Genomic DNA, 22,841 nt, shown 5'->3' on the forward strand with positions numbered 1-22,841 from the left:
CTCTAACAGCTATATGGTGTGTGTTTGTGAGTGCTTTGTTTGAACAAAGTTTTGAAAAGAAGAAAATAAATTAGATAATCCAAAACAAGGCTATAGCACTATCAATTTAAATGAAGTGAAATTTGAACACCCCATTTATGTTAAATTGAGGATATTTGATCTAAATGATGGTATGCTATTAAATATTCTACTTAATGATTCATTCAAATCATAGTATCTTCGTGCATTTATTGCTGACACCTAAACATTTAATGAAATCATAATTACAATCCTTCAATAAAGAAAAGGGGCTTATATATTCTCTCTTATATAGTTTGCATTTCACACAAAGGAGGAGAAGTGCTTTCTTACACTCATGGGTTCTATGGTGATACTCATTTTGTTTTGCTTTTTATTTTCTCATTGCTATCTTATCTCAACGGAATCGAAAGGAGTGCATGGGAACTTTTCTTCAAAGGAAAAGGTAAAAAAATCAGTGGGTCTCTTTTGGTACTGTATTGCTGGTTTTTCTTCGTGAGTTTTATATACTTTTCCTTTAGTACATGCCACGGATAATTTTTAGTGTTATTCCTAAATTTTAAAATAGTTTTGCTACTTATCATGGGTTTGAGTTTTTTTTTTTCCAAATCTCAAGACACCTATTATCTCGGTGCTAGAGTTGGGCCAGAAGTTTCCGCTGCCTAGGCTGCACAACAGTGCTCTGTTTCATTTTTCCCGGGCTAACGATATTTTGGACTTTGATCTTTGTTAAAATTTACATATTTCACGGATTTCTTTCATCAAACAACTCTATAAATCAATCTCTACCATTGGTATTTCTTTTACAAAAATTCTTATTTTTTAAAAAATTTGGACAAAATTTAGTAACTTAAACTGTACCGAGGACGAGGGAGGTGGCATGGAGGGCATGAACAATGGCCTCCCCTGTGGTGGTGCTGCAGTTTGTAAGGTATCTTTGAAGGGGTGAGTGTTGGAAATAGGTGGTGGTCCGAAGGAGAGTGGAAATAAGAAAGAGTTGGGCTTGACAAGTGTCAAGTATTTATAGAAGCAACCGCTCCCATTGAAATAATCCAATAAGATTTCTTTATTTGCTTATCTGATTTAATAAAATTCTTTTTGATAAAATATATATCCCTTTGCAGAATTTCCTTCCTACACACATGAATGTGGTAAATTGCATTTTTATTACTTCCTCATTAAGGCACATATTGCAATATATGGGAATGAACAAGTCAATAATCATAGCACTATTTTTGTGGAGCAGTTCGCTAGAGCACACTACTCGATAGAAAGGCATGCAAATTTATCTTCGGAAATCAATGAGAACATGATTGGCCATGTAAGCACCCCTCTTTTTCTAAGCCTCTTTAAATCTAGTTAAGCTCAGAAAGTCTTATAAGGTGAAACTGAGTAAACAGTAGATTTAGATTTTAGATGCTAATCACTCAGAGGTTGTGAGTTATGTGAGTTGTTTTCTGTTTGCTCTAGAGCGCTATGTGCCGCACACAGGAAGGCAGATTCTACGGTCTTCGAGCGAAAATTGGCGTGTGGGGCTCAGAAAACATAGGCCATTCCCAAGTGTCAGGAGCGTGCATAGCTGCCTTTAGCCAACAAGCAGAAGGTGTCAATACCTTCGAAGTTGGATTTCATGTAAACATTACTCCTTGAAAAATTTCAATCGGTAGAAACAAATAAATAACTTCTTTTGTGGGATGAAAATAACTATTTTGCAACATTATTGCCTTCCTTGCAGGTGTTTCCTGAGTTGTATAATAACAGCGACGTCCATTTCTATACATTTTGGACAGTAAGTGTAAAGTTTGATGCATTAAAATTTATTTGGAAGAAATAGAATGTGACATGCAAATTAATTTGTTGCAATTCCTCTTTGATCTTATCACTGCTGCAGAGGGATGCGTACTCAAAGACAGGCTGCTACAATTTGAGATGCCCAGGATTCGTGCCTGCAAGCGGCGCTGCACTTTATCCAGGCCAAGCAGTTGCTCCTACCTCAAGTTATAATGGAGAAGATCGCTACATCATAATTAGTTTGCACACGGTATGTCTTTTCATTACTTGACTTACTGTAAGTAAATTCGTATAATGCTAAGCAATTGCAGCTCAAATACGGTGAGAAAATGTATTTTGAAAAACAATTAAAACAAATAAGCCCAAGGTTGCCTACTTCTCTAGTTAAATCAATAAAAAAATACTCCTAGTTCAATAACGTAGTAAATCCCCCAAAGGTTACGTAATCATCTTTAAAAATTAATTCAAAATTTTTAAATATATAAGTAAGAGAAAAGGATATGATAAGAATAGTGGAGCCAATATTGTAGTCAATCTAATTTTTAGGAGACATTATAGCTAACCTATTATACATGTTATTTCACGCTAAAAAATAATTTCACTGATTAACAGTTATATTATTTTTATATAAATGCTTGGAAAATCAAAATGAAGGCAACTTTCGGTTCTAATGAAGTGATAAGGTATTTGATGCTAAAAAAAATTTAACGTGGATTTAGAGCTAGAGAAGTATTCTTAACATAATACTTATGTGTAAAACAAATTACATAAAATTCTCTGAAGTAAGGATTAGTACTTTGCATTACTCTATGTTAGGTTGTCTTTGTTGCCCTAAGGCTTAACTGGAAACTGATTCCCTCTTGTGCATTGCTCCGTCCTGGGGTTGCTTGCCGTGTCTATCTTAATGTTCAGAACATCTTTTCTTTCGAAAAGCATTGCTGATTCAATTAACAAAATATTGCATGATGTACGAATCACACAACTAATACATATCTCCTTTATGAATGCAAAATTAAAGGATCCTGATACTGGAGACTGGGTAGTGTACCGAGATGACCTAGACACACCCTCATTCTTGGGACATTTTCCAAGAGATCTCTGCCCTGATATGACTGGAAGTGCCTCTCGAGTAGCATGGAGCGGATTTGTGAGCTACCCCAAGAACGGAAGAGGCCCTCCCATGGGCAGTGGCCATTTCGCTGAAGAAGGTGACAGGAGAGCGGCATACTTCAAGAACATGAAGCTCTTCGACTCCAAAGGCCATGCCCAGGACCCTGTTCCAAGTAGCTTGGAGTGCATGGCTGACAGGCTAGAGTGTTATGACCGTAGTCTAGTTTATCTTGCAGTGAAGGATGGGTACTTGTTCTACTATGGAGGACCAGCAGGTTGTGTTGGTTAAGAAAAAGGTTTAGTGCTTTGTTTTGATTAATGCCGTTGTGGTTAATAAAAGAGAAGTTTTATGGTACAACGTACTGTCAGTGTATATTACCAGTGCATTTGTAATTTGCCAACAAAATAAAAATAAATCTACTTTAGTGATTTTAAGATTTAGAACGTTACCCGTTCACTTCGTCACATTAGGAGCAAAAGTTACTTCTCTTGCTGCTAAATTTGCTAGATGGCACCGAAAAAACGTGTAATTACCCGGTGGACACCGTAAGATCACGAATTTGCTGTAGGATACCACAAAAATATGATAATTAGTTGGTAGACACTCTGACCATTATTTTATTAATTTAGGAGTCAAAAATTTTAAAAATAACAAAGATTACCCTCGGTTCAGACCCTTTAATAAAAAGTTTCGCCTTAGTGAAATTTGATCTTTCCAGACCGGTCCGATAACATAAATCACTCGGTTTTTGGTCAAGTTAAAAAAACCAAACTGAATTTAAATATTTGAAAAAATATATATCTAGATTTCATCGGCCATCGTGGTTTATCACTAATTTTCATAAAACCCGAAGTGATTTTTTGAACCCTGGTAAGATCTGCACGTGCTGAGAGCAAGTTCAACGGTCAAGTACTCGCTCTAATTCATCTATAGTCAATCTATACAATAGTAGCTACAAAACATTAGTACATGATCTCACATGTCATACACACTGTGTCTTAAAGTCCATGTACAACTGGCTACAAATTAGTGGTCCACCTCTCATCTCTTTCCTCTTTATCTCTTTAAAATATACTTATAGTTGACTTATAGCATGCAATTGTGCGCATGCTCTCATATGAGAAAGATGAAGCACCAAGCGCTGACTGCACCACAGGATCGCAGCAAGACGCATGTCTCGGGGCCAAATCACGTCGTGCACAAACTACAGCGCGGGATGTCCCCATCAAATCGATCTATCTCCTTCGAGCGTCGCGTCACGCTGTGCACAGGTCAACGGGTTTGGGGCTTTCAGGAACAGGGGAGCCCAAGGTATACAGCTGAGCTGATGCATACCGTGCCAAAATAAACGGGTTATAGAATTTTTTGACTCTTTGTCTTATTTAAAAAAGTTATATGATTAATATTTTTATTTTTATTATATGATAAAATATAAATATTATTTTATACGTGACTATTTTTTTTAATTTTTAATAATTTTTTTAAAAAATATGACGAAGTAGTAAACGGTAGCTACAGGGCTGACCGGCACGTGTGAATATGTTGTATTTTGACATGGAACAGTTCATTACTTCATCAGTTCATGCAGAAATCGGAGAGAAATTGAAGCGTTTATATTAACTCCTAACTAGGGAAAATTTCGTGCGTGAATTTAGGGGAGGAGGCAGCGCTTTATGTTAGGTTATTTGGCTATGTTGTAACGATGTTTGTGATTGATAAAGAAAATTCTAATCCTCCGTAAATTCCTTTAATGTTTATTGGCTTGGTACTCTACAAATATGCAATGATATGAAGTTCAAAAGGATTTACAAATTAAGTCACATAATTGAAATCGGTAACTAGAGAACTCTTTATCCGAGTAGCCATTGCCCCTCTTAGGTTGCGTTCAAACAACCTAAAAGGCTGAGTTGATTCTCCGTTATTGGTGAGTACACTTCCCAAACTATTATGATGCATCTTCTTCAAGATACTTTTATATAGAAGTTAAGCTAAACAATTAAATAATTTCAAGTTTGTAGTAGACTCAATTAATTATACACTAATAACTTATCTTGTTTTACATATCACTGATAAGTACAGCTCATCCTTTTTCGAGTGCAGCCAATCTCACCCAATCTTTCGGTTTATAAGCTAAAATTTTAAATTTAAAGTTGATTTTAAAAGTTTTTTACTGAAGTTTATTTTTTAGTCTTAGTTTTTAGATCACTAAAAATAAATATATAAAAATTTTATTCACAAATTATTTTTTATTTGCAAATACGTATTTGGCAAACACCCCCCTACACTTCTAAGTTCCAGAACAGAGCATGTTGCCGCGTAAGCAGGTCCAGAATTCACATGACCAACAGACGACGGGTACCACAGCACAGGAAACAACTAGGCCGAAGAACTTTCTTACAAGGACCGCAAGCTCTGGCCTCTCACCTGTCCCAAAGCCCATCCTGAAATCTTCAGAAACAAGTCAGGCTTGTTCGTTCCTCCGACTTGGAGGAAAGGATGCCACATAATCAAGCTAGGAATCCTTGCTGACATGCAATGGCAAAAACAAACAAAAGGAGCAGAATCAACAGGTTTAATCTATCCATGTAGCACAACATATCAGGAATGCTATCCACCTTGATAGTGCAGCTGCACCATAAAAATAATCATACTGCTGCTTCAACTGCAGGGTATTATTGTATTGGAATAAAAGTGGGGAGAAAAATATACAGCACAGGAATCCAGTGGCACTGAGTTTAGTTGATAATCATCTGCATACACGTACTAAAGCAAACAAAAGACATGTTCGCCTGGTCCTGCAATCCGAGGGAAATGTGTCATAAACAAGCTAAGCATTTTGTATGACAGGCCGATTGACAGAGCAGCGACAAGGGGCCTTTTGAGCTATGCCAGCCTCATTGTAACCTTCTAATCCTAACAAAATCATTGCCTAACGAAGCAGGTGTGTATCTATCTCCCTTTCCCTCTTACCTCTCTCCAGGCCTCTGCCAGTCCCCCACCATGAGGTGCCACATGGACTACAGATGGAAATACCTGTAAACACTGGCACTGTAAGCAAATGGTCTCTTCTTGGCTTTGGTGACAAGAGAGAGTACAGAAATGGTTGAGAAAAGTTATGGAGACAGTTGGAAGGATAGGCCATCTTTTCCCATTTAAAGGCACTGCCATCCTTTCTGCAGTCCCTTGAAACACTTCCTCACACAAGATGCAAGCCATACAGATACAGGCATAGGCAAAACAGTCATCCTCTGAAGAATTCTTGGCCTTCACCTCATGCAAGCCAACTCTCCTTCCTCTGCTCGTCCTCTCTAGTGAAGATAGCAAGTTGGTGAAAGGTTTCAAAGCTATTTGCAGATTGTGGGAGGTCAAGAAGCACAAAGAAGATCAAGAACAGTGCCTTCCTTTCAGTGCTGCATTTTATTTTGGGATTCAGAAGAAGCATAAGAGTCAGTGTTCCTAGAATTCTCCCATCAATTTCATTCTGACTTGTTTTCCTTCTGCCCCTTGGTCTTTGGCCTTTCTTCTCTTCTATGTCTCTACCATCTCCTGTAATGGAATCCCCTCAGCTCACTGAGGATGATGGCGAGGAGTGCAACAGTAATGAATCCGGCTGGACGATGTACCTGGCCTCCCCCACTCGTAGTGATGATGTGAGAGCAATTGTCAGTGAAGGAAGTAACGTCGACGATGGCACTGGCTATAGCAATGTGAACCACAGAGGAGAAGACGACAAATGCAATGCAAATGATGATGCAGATTATGACTCCTTGGCTTCTGATGCCTCCACCGGGCCAGCTGAAGTGAAGGTACAAGAAGGCAAAGAAGATAGAGATCATCAGATGAATGGTGGCAGCAGACATGAACATGGTAAGGAGACACAAGACGAGATACGCCCCAAGCTCTCAATCAGCTGCAACAAAAAGGTAGGCAAGATGAAGAAAGGAGAGGAGAAGATCAGTAGAAGAGGCCAAAACAAGAGACGGAGCTCCTCAAGAACAAGCTTCTTTTGGTAAATGTTGCAAAATTTTTGTAGGGTATCCTCATCTATGTTTTTTTATCAAGCTAAAATTCTTGTAGGAGGCATATAGAATGGAAGGCCATGTGAGGGTCCTTGCAATTGTCTTCCAAGTTTTTGTCCACTTATTAACCACCCTCATAGGTAAAGCCAATTGCGGCTCTCTGATTATTATTCAATGCCATAACTTTTATCATCTCATTCAGAACTGTATGCACCTATCTATTCTATCTATAAGAACAAAAACAATTCTAGTACAGAAAGCCACATATTTCCTAGATACATTTCTCAAAGCATGAACTGTTGAAATCACAAACCCGAAAGGGTAGTTCAATCTAATCAATTCTCGGTTTACCCAGAATCTGTAGAGGACTGTAGTCACAGGACACGGGGCCGAAGGCAGAGTTCCTCGACACAGGAACATGGGGACATTTGCATCCCCACCTTGTGAATACCCTCTTACAAGTAGCATAACACAATCCTCGACCCTATTCCTCAATCCCATCAACCCAAAAACTTTGTGACTGTTACTGACAAATATAGTTGCAACAAATCATGATGTTTATAGGTCCTGGTTTGCTTCACTTCTGCGGATAATTTCAACCATTCTTAACTAATTTAATCCAACTTCTAATACAACATATAGTTACAACAAAACATGATGAACATAGATCCTGTTTTTGTTCCATCAACTGTTGCCCATGGACATCGTATATAAGAAAAGAGCAATACTACTACAGCTAATGTGCCATTTTTAGATGAGATCTATTGCCTCGAGGATATAAATATCCCATCATACCATACCTCCATATAAAAGAACAAAACAATGTACATAAGGTCTGTAAGATGTAAAACTCTAAACATTGCTAAGATTGACTAAGTGAGAATTTACAATACAAACAGATAATGTCAGCAGAATAGTACAAGTAAACATAACATTTCATACAACTACAAGTGCATCGAGCTATCACCTGATAATTGTGATTCACTACTCTTTGCATCTACTTCAAGTGTCTGAAGGAAGCTCTGGCATCGAATGGAGCATCTTCTGCTATGCATATGCAGAAGAAGGTACATCAAATTCCTGAAAAAAGAAATAAGAAAAAGAACTGAGGGAACATTTTAAGGGAATGATAGTTTGAGTATTATTTACTACATCATAGAGTTTGATCAAAAGGGTTGTCGAATTATCTCAGAAAAGCATGGAAACTACAAAAGGGATTGCAACAAAACTGTAATGTTAAATACCATGGCAAATGCTAGATTAAGGTGGCAAATTATAAAGGTCAACTAGATTAGATTAATCAAAGAATGCATGTACGTATCCAAAATTCAGATGAAAGGTCACCAGTGACCTAAAACATTCTTTAAAATAAAAGGTCACCTAAAACTAAATGTAAGTGTAAAAAGCTTGAGGGTAATTTGGAATATAAAATTACAAGACGGAAAAATGGGCTTGATATTGATTAAAATTATGAGACCAGAGATGTTACGTAGTAGCTAGGTGCATGTGTATTAAATTTAAATGATAGACATAAAAATAATGACCTAAGATGATATGAGTGGACTACTTAACAAATTGTAAAGATAATCATGCATAGAAAAATATAGATAATTTACCAAAATGTATAATAATTATAAATTAAGGGGCTCACACAATAAAGAAAACAAGTAGCTGTGTTATACGTTAAGGATATGTTTGTTATTCCACCCGTATATACCCAGATCACGTAACATACAGTTTGATTTTAGCTATCAACAAATTACTTCACATTATCCCGTGAAATATAATGTTAGCCATTAATTAGTTATATAAGGATATCCTCAATTACAAGTGTACTACTTAAAGGAATAGCAATGCGAATGTGTGGGCTGCACAGCTAGAAATTACGACATTCATAAGACAAAACAAGAGATATCTACACCATCATGGTGGTATCATATTATAATGGTATAGATTAAGAGAAGATATATAAATTGCTTTAGAAGAATTACCATTCTCGTTTTTATCTAGACAAGAACAAGATGCGCTGCATTTTGATAACCAAAATGGCAATACCTACAACTGTACATTAAAAAGACTCTGATGTGCTTTAGAAATGTTTCCTTGCTTGTAGAAGTCGTTCTAGGGACCATGCATGACGTAAATTGCAAACCATGCCAAGTAAAGGAGCTTGAGACGACCTAGCAGGAAATACAAACCAAAAAAATTTACCAAGGTCCAAACAAAATAATCAACAAATACATGAGCATCTCTAAGTGACAAAGGCAAGGAGGGGAGTAAGATGCCGACGGCTAGCGGGACTTTTAGAAAACTATAAAATAGAACCTGGTGATCATAGAAGGGCAACACATAATACAAGATAGAATATGCTATATTTAGTAGGTGGAAGAATATCATCTGAGACAGTGAAAAGATGCAACTAATAGTCTAAAGATAAACATAGATGGAAGAAGAGAAACAAATACACCATAAAATTTATATATCTTTAATTTGTTGTAATGTTAGATACTTACTAAAGGATCCATCGTGTTAGCTTTATGGGCATGAATTACTATATTAATTGGTATTAGTTTGGTCAAGTTACACTAGAGTTTAAAATTATATTGTCATTTTAAATATATTTCATAAAAAATGTGAAAGTATAATTGCTATTATCTGAGAAATTTTAGAGCGATGCTATTGCGTAATCTGCACAGGCTACCATACTAGTTTTACTAATAGAGTGGCCTTTGTACATACGATTGAACATGATACCTTCACATTGCAAAGCTGCCCAGGTAAACACAAAACCACCAAATGTTAAATTCCTAACTTTGGTCGTTTAGCTGAGCAGTAGTTTATCCATCTAACAGAAGAATCAGATATATGATCATTATCTTTACTTCTCTTTTGTTGTTTTATTTTTTCTGACCAACAAAGAAATGCTCACCTAATTATAAAAAAAACAGCACGAAACAACTCAAAAGCTCCAAAAGAAATAGCATTTATCCGCCAGGTTGCCACCGTGCGTAATCTGACAACACATATTCTTCAAACCAAAGAGACAACAGGTAAGCACAATCTTCAGGGAGTACAACCAATCCAGGATGTTTCCCTGGACCACCTACCAGACAGAATCACAAGAAGGGCAAGGCTGCAGCCCGCAGGCATCCTCTCACACTTGGGTAATTTTGTTGCAAATGCGGCGCGACAAAATAAATTGCTAGAGGAATCATGTTCGACATCCATGGACTGCCAAGTTCGTCCTCGTGTCGCTTCTCCTACAATCACCCACCCAAAATTGTTCGTTCCCAATTCCGCCCAGAATGAAAACTGAAACGTGTCTACGTCAGGAGGGGGAACACGACGCTAGGGCAAATCATTAGCCCCATTTCCACCGGAAATGAAGTGATGTGTGGGATTGGTACGCACCGAGGGGGTGTCGTGGTGGATGAGCGGCGGGTGGGCTATGACGCGACGGGCTTGGAGTGGTGGAGGAAGGCCGCGGAGCAGAGCACGGTGGTGACGACGGCGAAGAGGCCGAGCGCCACCACCAGCGACAGCCCGGCCACCGCCAGATCCAGCATCATCTGCGCGCCGTGGAACACCGCCCCCAACGCCATCATCGCCCTCGTGGAACTCCTCCTCGCGAGAGGTGGGGGGGGGGGGGGGGGGGTGGTGGTTCGCCAATATTACGGCAGCCGCGGGCGGAGGCGGGGAGAGGAGGAGGCGGTGGCGGTGGCGCGACACGCGGCGCGGCGAGCGCGGGCGAGGAGGCGGCGAGCCGACCACCTGGACGAGCGCTCGCCCTCGTGGTGTCATCTTGCGAGGCCGTGACGCCATTCGTCGCAGCGACACGGAGGCCAAGCGGTGGTGCGCCGCACGGGTGCACGAGAGGGGCACGACTTGGCACGGCCCGATTAGGCACGACACCTTGTAACGGTCCCTGTCCACGTGCTGAAGCCATTGCCGCGGCCCATTGAGAGGACGTGTAGTGCTGGCCCGGTCCAGCCACGGTAGAGTCCCATGGGCCAATTATGACGCAACAGTATAATTATTCAATAATATTATAATGATTTGTTTAATGATAAATCTAATAACATAATTTTACGTGATTAATGTTTTTTATTTTCTTTATTGCTAGTCAAAGTTTAAAATGTTCAACTTATTAGCATTATTTTAGAAGTAATTATTTTTGGAACCAATAGAGGTAAATTTCCTTCACTTCATTAAACTCCATTTCATTTGTCCTTTCTTTTCTTTAATTCCAATGCTGTGATGTACCCTCTATTTTAGCAAACTCCAATATATTTGTTACTCACTTTATTAAACATTAATGCATTAGTTACTCAAAAGATAAAGTCTTTGCTGGGACAAATGAAGAGAAAAAAAAAGTTTGTGGAACCAGGCTCCAGACCAGGTAGTAGTAAAGTGTATTGATGGTATACATGACAATAGCCGATAAAAAATGCTCGGTGCATCTCTCGTTTTTAGGGTGCTTCTCCACTATGGAAAACTACAACATTTTTATCAGTGTGTCCGACAGGTTTCGTTACAACAATGTATCAAAATTCACAGGTCAGTCTCAGAGGCTCATAAGCAGCAGTTATTGCTAGTAACAAGGCAACACTCATCTCTTGCTCTTGTAAAAGACATGCATTGCTGTCACCAAAAACCCGCTGCTGCTGCTGTGGGGTTCAATCTTTTCATCACCGTCAATAAAGTTGGTACAGATTTAGTGCTGCTGATGCTCTGAACAGCAGATGAAGCTGGGAGGATTGCATGGGAGCAGTCCAATCGATGTGAAAATATGCTTCTCCTAAATATTGGACTAGGGCCCTCAACCCTCAGGAGTAAGACAGCCAATATGTATATACAGGTCCTTCGGGAAAAACTTATCAAACCACAAAACGCTCAGGCACAATGCTGGTTATTATATGTGGTCTTCTGTTACCATCATAAGAAGATGCCAGCCTCCTCGCCCAGAGGCTATCCTCTGGTGACCATGATATTGTGGAACCCATTATTGCACACCACCTCAGGTTCAGTAAGGCTGTCGAAAGATGTTCAGTTGCTTCAAATGTCTTCATGATCCGTAATTCAGCATCTGGCGCTTCGCTGAGGATTAGATCTTCTAAAATTACTCCTTTTTCCTTAAGAACATCGGCCTCCTCGGATATCATTCTCACGCTCAGGACTTGCAATGCCTCAATTGCAGTATTGTACAGTTCCTGATCCACGTATGCACAAAATGTGTGCCAAAGAGTTGATTGATCTGGTTGGATTTTAGCTCGGCGAATACATTCAACTATATATTCAATGACATGAATCTGACCCTGTGCAGGATGTTCAGAAATGAGTTAGACTTCACCATCGTTTCTGGAAAAAGTGTATATCAAGCTTATCAAAGCCAAACCTTTCTGAATGCCTCTAAGAGTATTGCATTGAAAATCTTAATGTCGGGCTGAATTCCTTCTGTTATGCATGTGTCCATCAGATCCAGTGCCCCCTCAAAATCCTCTCTTGCCAATACAACCTGTCAGAAAAGAATAGATAGCTCAAGTGGGCCCAAAAAATCCAGGTCAACTAAAAGAAAAGAATCAACAAGCGTATTATTAATCCCTCCAGCTAGTGACAGCTGCATCATTAACTAGACTAACCTTCAGAAGAGATGTGAAAGTCAAAATGGTAGGATAAAACCCATCTCGGAGCATCAAGGATAGCAAAGCGTTAGCTGATTTGATACAAGGCAACAATTTACAGCACTCTATCATAATACTATAAGTGGCAGCATTGGCTGGAAGTCCACATGATCTCATGATCATGAAAGTTTTTATTGCTTTGCGGAACTGCAAAAAAAAAAAAGGCCTGTCAGATTCAACCGTGTTCCATAATCATCCAAAAAATTCAAGCATCAAAAAGAAATTTAAAAACGTTATTTAGGTCATCTCCAAACAAAAGGAAAAGAAACCTATTCATCATATGGACACAACAGATCCAGCAGTAAAGGGCTGTAGGTACATACATCCCTGGCCTTGACCAAAGCATGTAAAGCGATGCAGTAGAGATCACTTTTCTGATAAGGGTCCATGTTCCATAAGACATTCTCAGCTACATTCAAGTACTTCAGCATTTCCTCTATCATTCCCTCAGCTCCCAAAGCTCGTATCTGAATTAAACAGAAACTTTAAAACATCTAGAAATGCAAACATTGAAGTTTTAACAGAGCTGATATTTACACAGAAAAGAAGAGAACTGAGTTGGAGTAGAAATCCATCTCACTTTCACTGATTGGGATGACATCACAGTAGTGTGAGTGGCACATAGTGTTCTATAAGAGAATTTCTGTTATGCTAACGTTTCTGGTAATGATCTCATTTCATTGAGTGGTGGCGCCAAGCATTGCAGCAAATTAATATGCAACATTGCAAGGGTTTCAATTCATTACTTGTGTTGGTAACTTGGTGGATTAGGAAGCATGGACATGACTGCTTTTTTGAGAGGGGGGGGGGGGGGGTTGCCTAATTTCAATGCTTATGCAGGACAATAGGGATGACGCCAAATTGTGCTGTATGGTGGGGGCCACAGGTCTGAATAGCTTTTGGTCATAGAGCATGTTTGGTTGCTGCTCGTAGTTCTGTTTTTCTTTCTTTTTGGTGTCCCCTTATACTAACCCCGGTTTTGACGGGCTTGTTTTGAGTCTTCTTAAACTCCTTTCTTCTTACTATAATGATGCACAGTTCTCCTGCCGTTCAGGGAAAAAACATTTCTGGTAACGGAAACGGGAGAGGCCTCCCTCTCTTGCTTAAAATAGAAAAAAGAAAAGAACTTTTGGCAAATAGCTTTGATTCAACAAGTGAAATGATAATGAGGTATGCAAAATAGTGGTGCCTACATATGTACCCACTAATAAATTATAAATATAGTCATGAAAATGTTATAGTTACATACAGAATGGCTAGACACTTGCATGCTAAGTTCCTTAATACTTAATAGCACCAAATTTCAACCATCTTGATAAATTCACAACTTTTCTAAGAAAAATGACAAAATGTCAAGACTCTAATCCGAAAGACAATATTAGAGGTCATGTAGCAATAGCATACTCCCTCCTCCGTCCACAAATACAAGGGATCTTGTGCTTCTTTATTTGTCAATAAATATAAGGGCTTTTGGGGTACTACTTTCCTAATCCATCCAGCCACAATATTTATTGCTCACTAGTAGTTGCATCAAAAGGAGTGATATTTTCCAATCAAGTATTCAAGTCCTAGGGGCATCAAAGTTAACCTTAACATTAAGCTCTACTAAACAACCTGGAATCCCTTATATTTTTGGACAGGAGTATTAGGATTCTACACAACTTTCTATGTTTTGTGATCTTTTCTATTTCCTCCAAAATGCACATAACATTATCACATAACATAAGCGGGATATGTATACAACAGATGGAAAGTAAATTTACCAGGTTTTTCATGCACACAAAACTGTGTTGGATTTCATTGTTTAACATGTCCATCTCAATTATGCTGATCCTTTTGGAAACATCAACACGCGAGAGCACATTTCCTTCTTCATAGGGAATATTGACGTTACCAAACAGAGAAAAAAGAAGCTCATAAGTCCTGAGATTCGGTTTCAAATTCAGATGCTTCATTTCAGCTAGTATGCGCACAGCTCTTTCTGGTTCATTCTACAAATACAATGAAAAGATTTAGTTCATACCTTCCATAAACAACCAACCTTCAACGTATTTTTTGACAGAGTCATATGCTTGACAGCTGAAGAAGAATTGTTGTTGATATAGCATAAACCATTAAGTACTGAGGAAAAGTAAAAATTTTACTCTTTAAAAGAGAGTTGGGGTGATGCTAGGTTCTACATGCACCCCCCAACTTCAGAACTTTTGTGGATGCAAATATGGGCATGTGTTTGTGATACACAAAATATTTATATAAAAATATCTTTGCAATGACTATACTTAGGTGGCCAAGTCTCGTACAATAAGATTTGAGGATAATTAGTTGTGCATTGCATTTTATTTTATATTTTAGATTTATAAAGTTATATTCCCTTCGATCACAAGATGTCGTTTTGGACTTTTCCAAGTCAACAAGAACTACTTAATTCTTTTGCACAATAAAAAAAACACAAATATAACATCATGAAAGCTTTTGTTATGATAAACTTGCCTGCATCGTTTTCATATGACTGAAACCTAGATTTTGAACTATAATTTCAAAGCTAACTTGTGTTGACTGCACACATCCTACAGGCTGAACAGAGCTCTTTTCTGACTAGAGGTATGGGGCTGAACAGAGTTCTATTGTGACTGTATATTGAGTTGAGACTTGTTGCAACATACAGGCATGGGGCAAGATTACTAGTATGAAAACTATGATATATCATAACCGCAGAAAATCAGTATTGAACTACTGATAGAATAAATAGTCAAAACAAAACAATGACAAGATGAAGATATGGACAGGGGCACAACATGTCAGGAAATCTCTTTCCGGAGCCAATGCATTACCATAATGTCGCAGCCTGCAAGCAAATCATTAAAAGCATGTATATACTTTGGCCGTGGCTTTGATATTCTTGCCAATAAGTCCTCAGCCAGATCCAACTGTGAACTTCTGCTGTTGCTAACTGAGAGAGCAGCAAGTGTGTCATTGTAAGGTTCAATACCCCTTCTCTCCATTGCTTCAATCTGGAAAAAACAAGGAAGCGATATATAAGCTTAATAGTACTATGTACTAATAATATATTAATATGATGAATAACTATCTGCAATCACAAATGTATCTAGTTTTGGACATTTACAAGGCCTCCTAAATGCAACTTTGAGCACCAATTTTTTTTGTTCTAAAACCCAAATTATCATATCATGCAAGTATTTTTTTGAGGCAAATCTACAAAAAAAAATTGTATAACCAATCTTAACATTTTAAAAAGGTATTGGAACCAGAAGCATTAAAAAGTTTGAGGGAAGCATGCTCGAAATGAATTACTACTTCTGTTCCAAAATATAAGTATTTCTAGGTTGTTTATCATAGACTAAGGAGAAGTCAAAAGATTCATTTTCAGTCACTTCAATGGTCAATTTTTAAATTTTGAATTGATTAGATTGCCTTTCTAAGCATCTGGTTCTCTGGAATCGTTTGAATGATTGAAATCATGGGAATCAATGCATAAACGCCTATACTGTGGTACAAATTTGAATTCTAGAAATACTTATATTTTAGGACGGAGCGAGTGTTTGAGACCAGAGGGAGCAGAATAGTTAAAGTTCAGTTTGCATTGTAGCTTTCACGATGTATAAACAATGGATGGCATAAAGAACTTATTTAAAGAAAACTGAAACCACAAAATGTCAAAAACAGAAAGCAGAACATGCCTTTTATCCAAATCAGATATATAAAAGCAACTACACAAGTACTTGCTCAAATTCATAGTTAGAAATGCTTGTATTTTGTGGTGGAGGGAGTACATTCAGGGGTTCAGAAGATAATAAATATGTGTAATTATCAGTTTATCGTTCATATCCTTCGAGGGAACTGGATACATCATAATTGACAGCAGGCTATCAGTACCATACCACTTTGATGGCATATGCAGCTCCCTTCCCTGCCATGACAGCCTTGATAAAACCATCATACGTAAATCGTGATGGCTGCAATCCAATCTTTTGCATCTGGGAAGAAATTTGTTATTTGACATAAAGATCAGAGTTCTCTAAACAATGTAAGAAGTTTTGGTCAAAGTGCTTTCAATATTACAGTAGGAACTGCATATTTCTTGCTTGCCGTTATGTTTTCCACTAATATAGCACATTGAGAAAAAGAAAATAGTTTCTAATATGCATAAATGCTTATGGAATAATTCCACTTGTAGAAATGGACTTTGTCCTCAATGCTGTGCCTATCTTATGGAGGAAAATTTCTAAGCTAATAAATCTGACAAACAAAGGTATGAACAACTTGACTGAGATCTTTTATTTAAATACTGCCCATCCTACACGCTAAATTTAAATAGGAACATCACATAAAAAATCAGCTAAAAAGTAGATATCACCATACAGGAATACAACAATCATCGAGAACAAAGAAATGTTCAAAATTTAATGAATGGGAGAAATAACTAGGGTAAAATCCAGAGATGGTTGCATAGGCACAGCCATACAATATGTACTACTCCCTCCCATCACAAGAGCCTGCCACTTGGATAATGACATGGTTTCCAAATGCAATTGGACCACTAATGTCTATTGTAATATACTTGGGAAACCCAAGAACATTATAGTATTATCAAAGTACTTCTCACGACAAATCGATCCATATGATTTTCAAGATTTCCAAGGTTTCATATTATGTGTCTCCAAAATGGCATATTTTCATGACCAGAGACAGTAGCCAACAAAACTGTATGTATTGCTACCTCTAGAAATAACTGCTCAGCTATCTGGGAATTGTTCTGTTGCACACAGGCATGTATCATATCATTGAAAGAACAACGCAAAAACTTCTTTATGGTAGCTGGTACCGATCCTAATGGTTTTGCCATCCTCCCATTGTCTAGGTCAAATTTGTCAGAAGGATTGTTACCTAGAACAAGATTGAACATAAATAAGTACCACATATCTCATTACAATTAATCTCACTGGTATACTGAATGTCTTAAGTAAATGGAAGGCAGAACAGACCAGTAGAAATGAATTCAACATAACTCTTCAACTGCAAATTTTCCAATGACAGAGTTTCCCCCTGTGGCTGCTCAGGTTGAATATCAATTGAATATTTCTCAGATTCCTCCACCCTTCCTTGAAATGATGATGGCAGGTCACAGCCTAATAGAATTTTGAGGTCTTCTAATTCAGTCAAAGCAGGTACAGGAATGTCCAGTCTTGATCTTTGGTATCTTCCTTTAGAAGACCCCCTCATATGGTCAGTGCTTCGTCCAGCAAGGACTACCATATGCTGCATGATACGATATGCAGATTGAAGATCCCCTAGTATAGTTAAAGCCCTCACAAATTTCCTATGCAAAATGATGCTTGGGTGATAATTCCTAGTGCAGTCCTTCCATATATCATGAACTGCAGGTAAATTTCTCCGAAAAACTGCAAGCTAAAAGGGATATAATAATCAGATAGGCAAGATTTCACAATATTGGATCTGAAACTATGAGGGAATGAGAATTTAACATATTGCAGTCAGCACAGAATGTAAATTATTCCCTCCATTCCACATTATAAGACTTTTTGGCCTTGTCTAGATTTATTTGTGCACTAATGAATCTAGACACATATACAAAACATATACATTAATACATGGATAAATCTAGACAATCCCAGAAAGTCTTATAATATGGAACGGAGGGAGTAATTGGTAAGAGATGAAGTATCCCACAAAATATGTCAGATAAAGTGTTCAATAAAACAGGAGGAATGCACCAATATGAGAGACCAAAACACAAATATAGAAAGGAGAAATTGTGTTTTTTTTAATAAGAGAGGCAGAAGAAACAAAGATCAACACTATGCAAACATTGACAAAGAAAAAAAAAGGCAAAAGAACAAACAAACTGATATGATTTTCTTTGCCACTGCTAGAGTCTGGTATTCACATCATACGTTAACTAAAAACAGGACCAAACAAGCAGAAAATATAATGGGCAAGTCTGTCTTCTCATGCTTGCATCATATTCACAAGATCACAACAGGAGTCCAATGAAAACGAACATCCAAGAACCATATATCAGCATATTGAGGATGTTGGAACAGACCTTCAGGAGCTCACAGTATGTTATTTCAGACTTCCCAAGAAGACATGTTTCCATTTTCTCTAGACACCATTCAACATCACTCTGCTTTGTGGTACTCACGCAGCCGCTTAAAAATATGTTAAAAATTGGCAAAGAAAGGTGATTGCTGTCTTTCTCACCTAGAAGAGTCAGCCAGTGAATTGCCTACATTGGAAAGATGTTGTGAACAAGTAGTAGATTATCTGGTTGAAGCATCGATAAGTATTGAGCTATTAAGGCATGATTTTATGTATTGATAAACAAATAACACAAGGGCATATATGAGAAATTTTAAACTGCACATAATTGCATACCTATGTCTATAATAAAAAAATATTGATCAAACGACCATTTTTTTTGTCAAAAGGTTTTGCTAAAAAGAGTAAAGATATCCTTAGATGTGCATACAAGAATGCACATATCAGTTTTTTGGATAATATACAGTATAGAGTAGATATACATATTTTTAATTGAGCTGCCTCACACTTCATTAACATCCCTGTTTTTGCAAAGGTGCACTTGTAGCAGCCAACATATATACTCCTTAAAAGGAGGTAATGGCCGGGGTGAATCAGTGAATCTGGTAGGTGCCCTACCACCACCACCACATATTTTATAGATTTCTTCAACATTACATAATAAACCTTCCATATGTTGTTCTTTTCATATTTTTTCCTTCTAAAGTCACAATTTTACATGACAAAGTCTAAGGTGACCAAATTATCATGACATGTAGCGCATAAGTTCCTTTTTCAATTTGCATGTATAAACAATGTCAGATGTTCATTGCACAAAAGTCATTTCCATAGCATGATATCAGAGCTAGTGCGAACACTCTGTTTGGAACACATAGACAACGGTGCATGATTACACGGACAAAATTTCAACCTTGCAAGGATAAAAAATTAAAATTTTGATTCAGAAGTCACAAGTATGGATTACCTCCTTTGAATACCCGCCTTTGCTGAGAGCTCGAGTGACAGATCTGTGTACTATTTGACTCGTATGTACAGCTTTCTCTTCCATGAGTTCAAAAGCCTCCATAACAAACTATAGATAATTGAAAATGCTCCAAAAGAGAGATCTAATCAAAATGATTGTACTGTTACTCCATGCATAGAATAACAAATGCATTCAACAGAAGATTTACCAAAGGATCAGGTGCTGTTGCACAATACTCCAATATATAATGAAAATCCTCTGAAGTCAGTGGCCTGTTAGTCTGTTGAAGATTCAAAAGCAACAAGGATGCTTGCTGCCGATCACCTCTGCGAAGAGCACCGACAATATCTGCTTGAATGGATCTACTTGCAAAACTGGTCATCCATTTAAACTCATCATATTCTGAAACCATCACACCGTTGGTTATATACTTATATGCATAAAATTCACTTGTACAACAATATAACATGAGTACCACTAAAACCAGAGGATCGCATGGTATAAATTTAGCAAGGCAGTGAGCTAGGCGGTTGTGCCGGAACTTACAGATTTTACTAACACTGATAAATGAAAAAAAGAAAAGCATGTATTTCCCTGTTTGATCTGAGTTCACGTTTCTTACAATATATAGAGTACCATTTGTACCAACAAGTCGATATTGCAGTTTGCAAGCACATGACTATATCATAATATCATAAATGACGGTTATGGCATTGCATAATAATATAATAATAAGGGGAAAATGGCAGTAAAAACAAAAAGGTGGGAAGTCCATCACCGTTTGAACAAGTTGAGGCCTCCCCGGAGTGAACTCCAGTGACCGCATTGGCTAGCGCCTGCAAAACTTGCAACTTCAGCACCCAAAACACGCAGGAGCACACCTGAGGGGGAAAAAGAAAAGAACATAGCGATGCTAGGAAGAAGCTCTGCAGTACTATTTGTGGGGGCTTGAGTGCCGCGGAGGAATTGGTGCACCGGCGAGCGGCTCTCGATCTACACACAGCAAAAGTGGAAATGTGAAATCACGGCGACACCTGACCCGCGCGAAACCATTCCACCGGACGATTTCACCCACAATATTCTATGCATCTCCGGGAGATGCAGGCCGTTGACCCCCTGGGCGCAAACCCTTCGCGGTGGCGACGCGCGTCGTGCGAGCACCCGGGAAGCGGGGCTGGCTGGCTGGCCGCACCGGCGATGGCGACGGCGAGGCGCCGAGGTCTGGTGACGCGAGGGGGAGACGGATGAGGGGGGCGCCACCTCGGGCCCCCGGGGAGCAAGGAGGCGGCGGCGCGTGGGGCGCGTGGGGCGCGCGCGGTGCCGGCGGCGTGGCTGGTGATGACGCCGGGGGGAACTCGTGTTGGCTCGGTTGGAGTAGCGAGGGCAACAAGGCAAGTCTGCTAGTGGGCCGGCTTGGGCCGGGCCGCCCAACGTGGCAAGAAGGATCGGTTTAGGCCCATTGGGCTGCTATGAGATGGGATAGGCTCTGCATCTGTTGATAATTTTTCACCCTCTAGCGTAATTACTTAGGTGTAATTATTATTTTTTGAAAAAAAAAGGAAGGAAAAAAAGTCCCATGGTCTCATGCTCTCATGTTCATCACACTTCCAAATGGATTCAATTTTTTGGGGGGAATACATATGAGATTTTTATATCTTTGTATTGAGATGGATGTCTTGTACATCAGCTCAAGAGCATGATACCCAAAGGTAAAAACAGACAAGTTGGGGGCTTGGGGCTATTCCTCTCGATTCGATTTTCAACCTTGACCTCACCCGCTGCTAGCGCTAAAATGGCGCCCTGGAATGCCATAGCCTAGCTCTTTGCTGGCCTTTGAAGATGCTATTGTTTATTTGCTTATTTCTTTTCAAATTGACCATGCAGCTAAAATGACCATGGTCATCTTTTGGGCGTGTCAGGGAACAAACTAAACGGTATATTGTAAACGAAATATAATTTATAAATAAAATTTTTGTATACGTGTTATTAATGATCTAAAAGTTAAAATTGAAAAATAAATTATGGTGAAAAAGAACAAATCAACACCAAATTTAAAATAAAAATTTATAATTTGGTTCATGTCATATTCCCTTGTTCTTGATTTGGTGACCAGCTTCCTGCTGTCGCACCAACAGGTGAGGAAGGAATGCTAGTTTGCTGGGAAGCACTGCGATCGATTGATCTTGATGAGGATGATCTGATCCACCGAGCCTCAGGGAAGCCAGTTTGTAGGCGGTGGATTGTTTTCGCTCGTTGGTCGCAGAGGACACCGTTGCATTTGCATGGATAGGGTAAGCAAAACTTGCTCAGTCCCTGCGCTGCGCCGTCCAACGATGATAATGAGCAGTGGCGAAGCCGGAATTTTTTTAAATATAGAGCTTAATTAGTTGAATTTATATAATTTTGTCTTTATTTTTAGTTTTTAAAATTTTAAAATAGAATTTCAATACATAGTTAGGATCAGGAGTAGGGCTGAAGCCCTAGCTGCCCTATTCCTATATCCGCCCGTGATAACGAGCCATTAGTCAACATAAAAGCTTCAAACTTTTTTACGTTGAAATAATGTTATCTAGGAGTAGTGTATATTGTCATCCCATACGGATGCACAATAATGATTGTAACCAGGGTTCGCACTTGACCTCCACAAAATATAAAAACTAGGAAATTTTGATCCAAATTTAAACAAATTCTTAAAATCTATTTAAAATTTCCCTCGGATCTAATTTCGAGCCACCTCGAAATCACAAACAACCACAAGAACTACCCAGTTTTTATGGGATTTTCGTAAACTTCTCTATAACCAAATGTCTAAAAGAGGTAGCAATTAAAAAAAACATATGTAGAAGTTAGTGTTCCTACTTCCTAATGCACATGTATAACCTCCCTGTTTCACTAACGATTATAATATCTAATTTAGCAGGTTATCAGGATAGCCAAAGAGCTCAGTGACATGTTACAGTTCTATACACACCTCTTATCGCTAGAATTTGACCATTGCTACGGCTAGCTGAATTCACTTTAGAAATTTTTGTATCAGCTGTTAGAGATAACGGTGGTGATTGTTTAGGTTTTTTATGAAAAAACAAACGATATATTTATAAAAAAATAATTTATGGATAAAAGTTTTATATACATATTCGTATCTATCTGAAATTAAGGGTGAAAAACAAATTTTG

At 38.5% G+C, this 22,841-nt stretch overlaps 3 protein-coding genes across 5 annotated transcripts; 2 read left to right on the forward strand and 1 right to left on the reverse strand.

Annotated features, from left to right (window-relative positions):
- Window positions 1-898: 898 nt before the first annotated feature.
- Window positions 899-3,208, forward strand: LOC102717464. Its single transcript, XM_006661277.1, has 5 exons — window positions 899-949; window positions 1,489-1,650; window positions 1,754-1,807; window positions 1,910-2,059; window positions 2,828-3,208. Exons 1-5 carry the CDS (start codon window positions 899-901, stop codon window positions 3,206-3,208), a joined length of 798 nt encoding a protein of 265 aa, XP_006661340.1.
- A 3,083-nt stretch (window positions 3,209-6,291) lies between these two features.
- Window positions 6,292-7,223, forward strand: LOC102700366 (protein SOB FIVE-LIKE 4-like). Its single transcript, XM_015841124.2, has one exon. The coding sequence runs from the start codon at window positions 6,451-6,453 to the stop codon at window positions 6,931-6,933; it is 483 nt and encodes a 160-aa protein (XP_015696610.1). The 5' UTR covers window positions 6,292-6,450; the 3' UTR covers window positions 6,934-7,223.
- A 4,018-nt stretch (window positions 7,224-11,241) lies between these two features.
- On the reverse strand, window positions 11,242-20,988 carry LOC102700646 (pentatricopeptide repeat-containing protein At1g76280). Of its 3 annotated transcripts, XM_006660674.3 has the most exons (15): window positions 20,741-20,988; window positions 20,601-20,658; window positions 20,444-20,501; window positions 19,874-20,067; window positions 19,666-19,773; window positions 18,706-18,888; window positions 17,624-18,047; window positions 17,359-17,525; window positions 16,520-16,615; window positions 15,452-15,631; window positions 14,384-14,611; window positions 12,944-13,087; window positions 12,579-12,767; window positions 12,335-12,454; window positions 11,242-12,254 (listed from the first exon to the last, which is right to left on the reverse strand). In XM_006660674.3, the coding sequence occupies exons 1-15, from the start codon at window positions 20,752-20,754 to the stop codon at window positions 11,817-11,819; spliced, it is 2,601 nt and encodes an 866-aa protein (XP_006660737.2). In that variant the 5' UTR covers window positions 20,755-20,988; the 3' UTR covers window positions 11,242-11,816. The 3 variants fall into 3 exon arrangements, with proteins under 3 accessions (XP_006660737.2, XP_015696792.1, XP_040383427.1); XM_015841306.2 differs by having other exon boundaries at window positions 20,444-20,658; XM_040527493.1 differs by lacking the exons at window positions 20,601-20,658; window positions 20,741-20,988 and having other exon boundaries at window positions 19,874-20,517.
- Window positions 20,989-22,841: the final 1,853 nt, after the last annotated feature.

This window comes from Oryza brachyantha, chromosome 9 (genome assembly GCF_000231095.2).
Source record: "Oryza brachyantha chromosome 9, ObraRS2, whole genome shotgun sequence".
NCBI classification, from domain to species: Eukaryota; Viridiplantae; Streptophyta; class Magnoliopsida; order Poales; family Poaceae; genus Oryza; species Oryza brachyantha.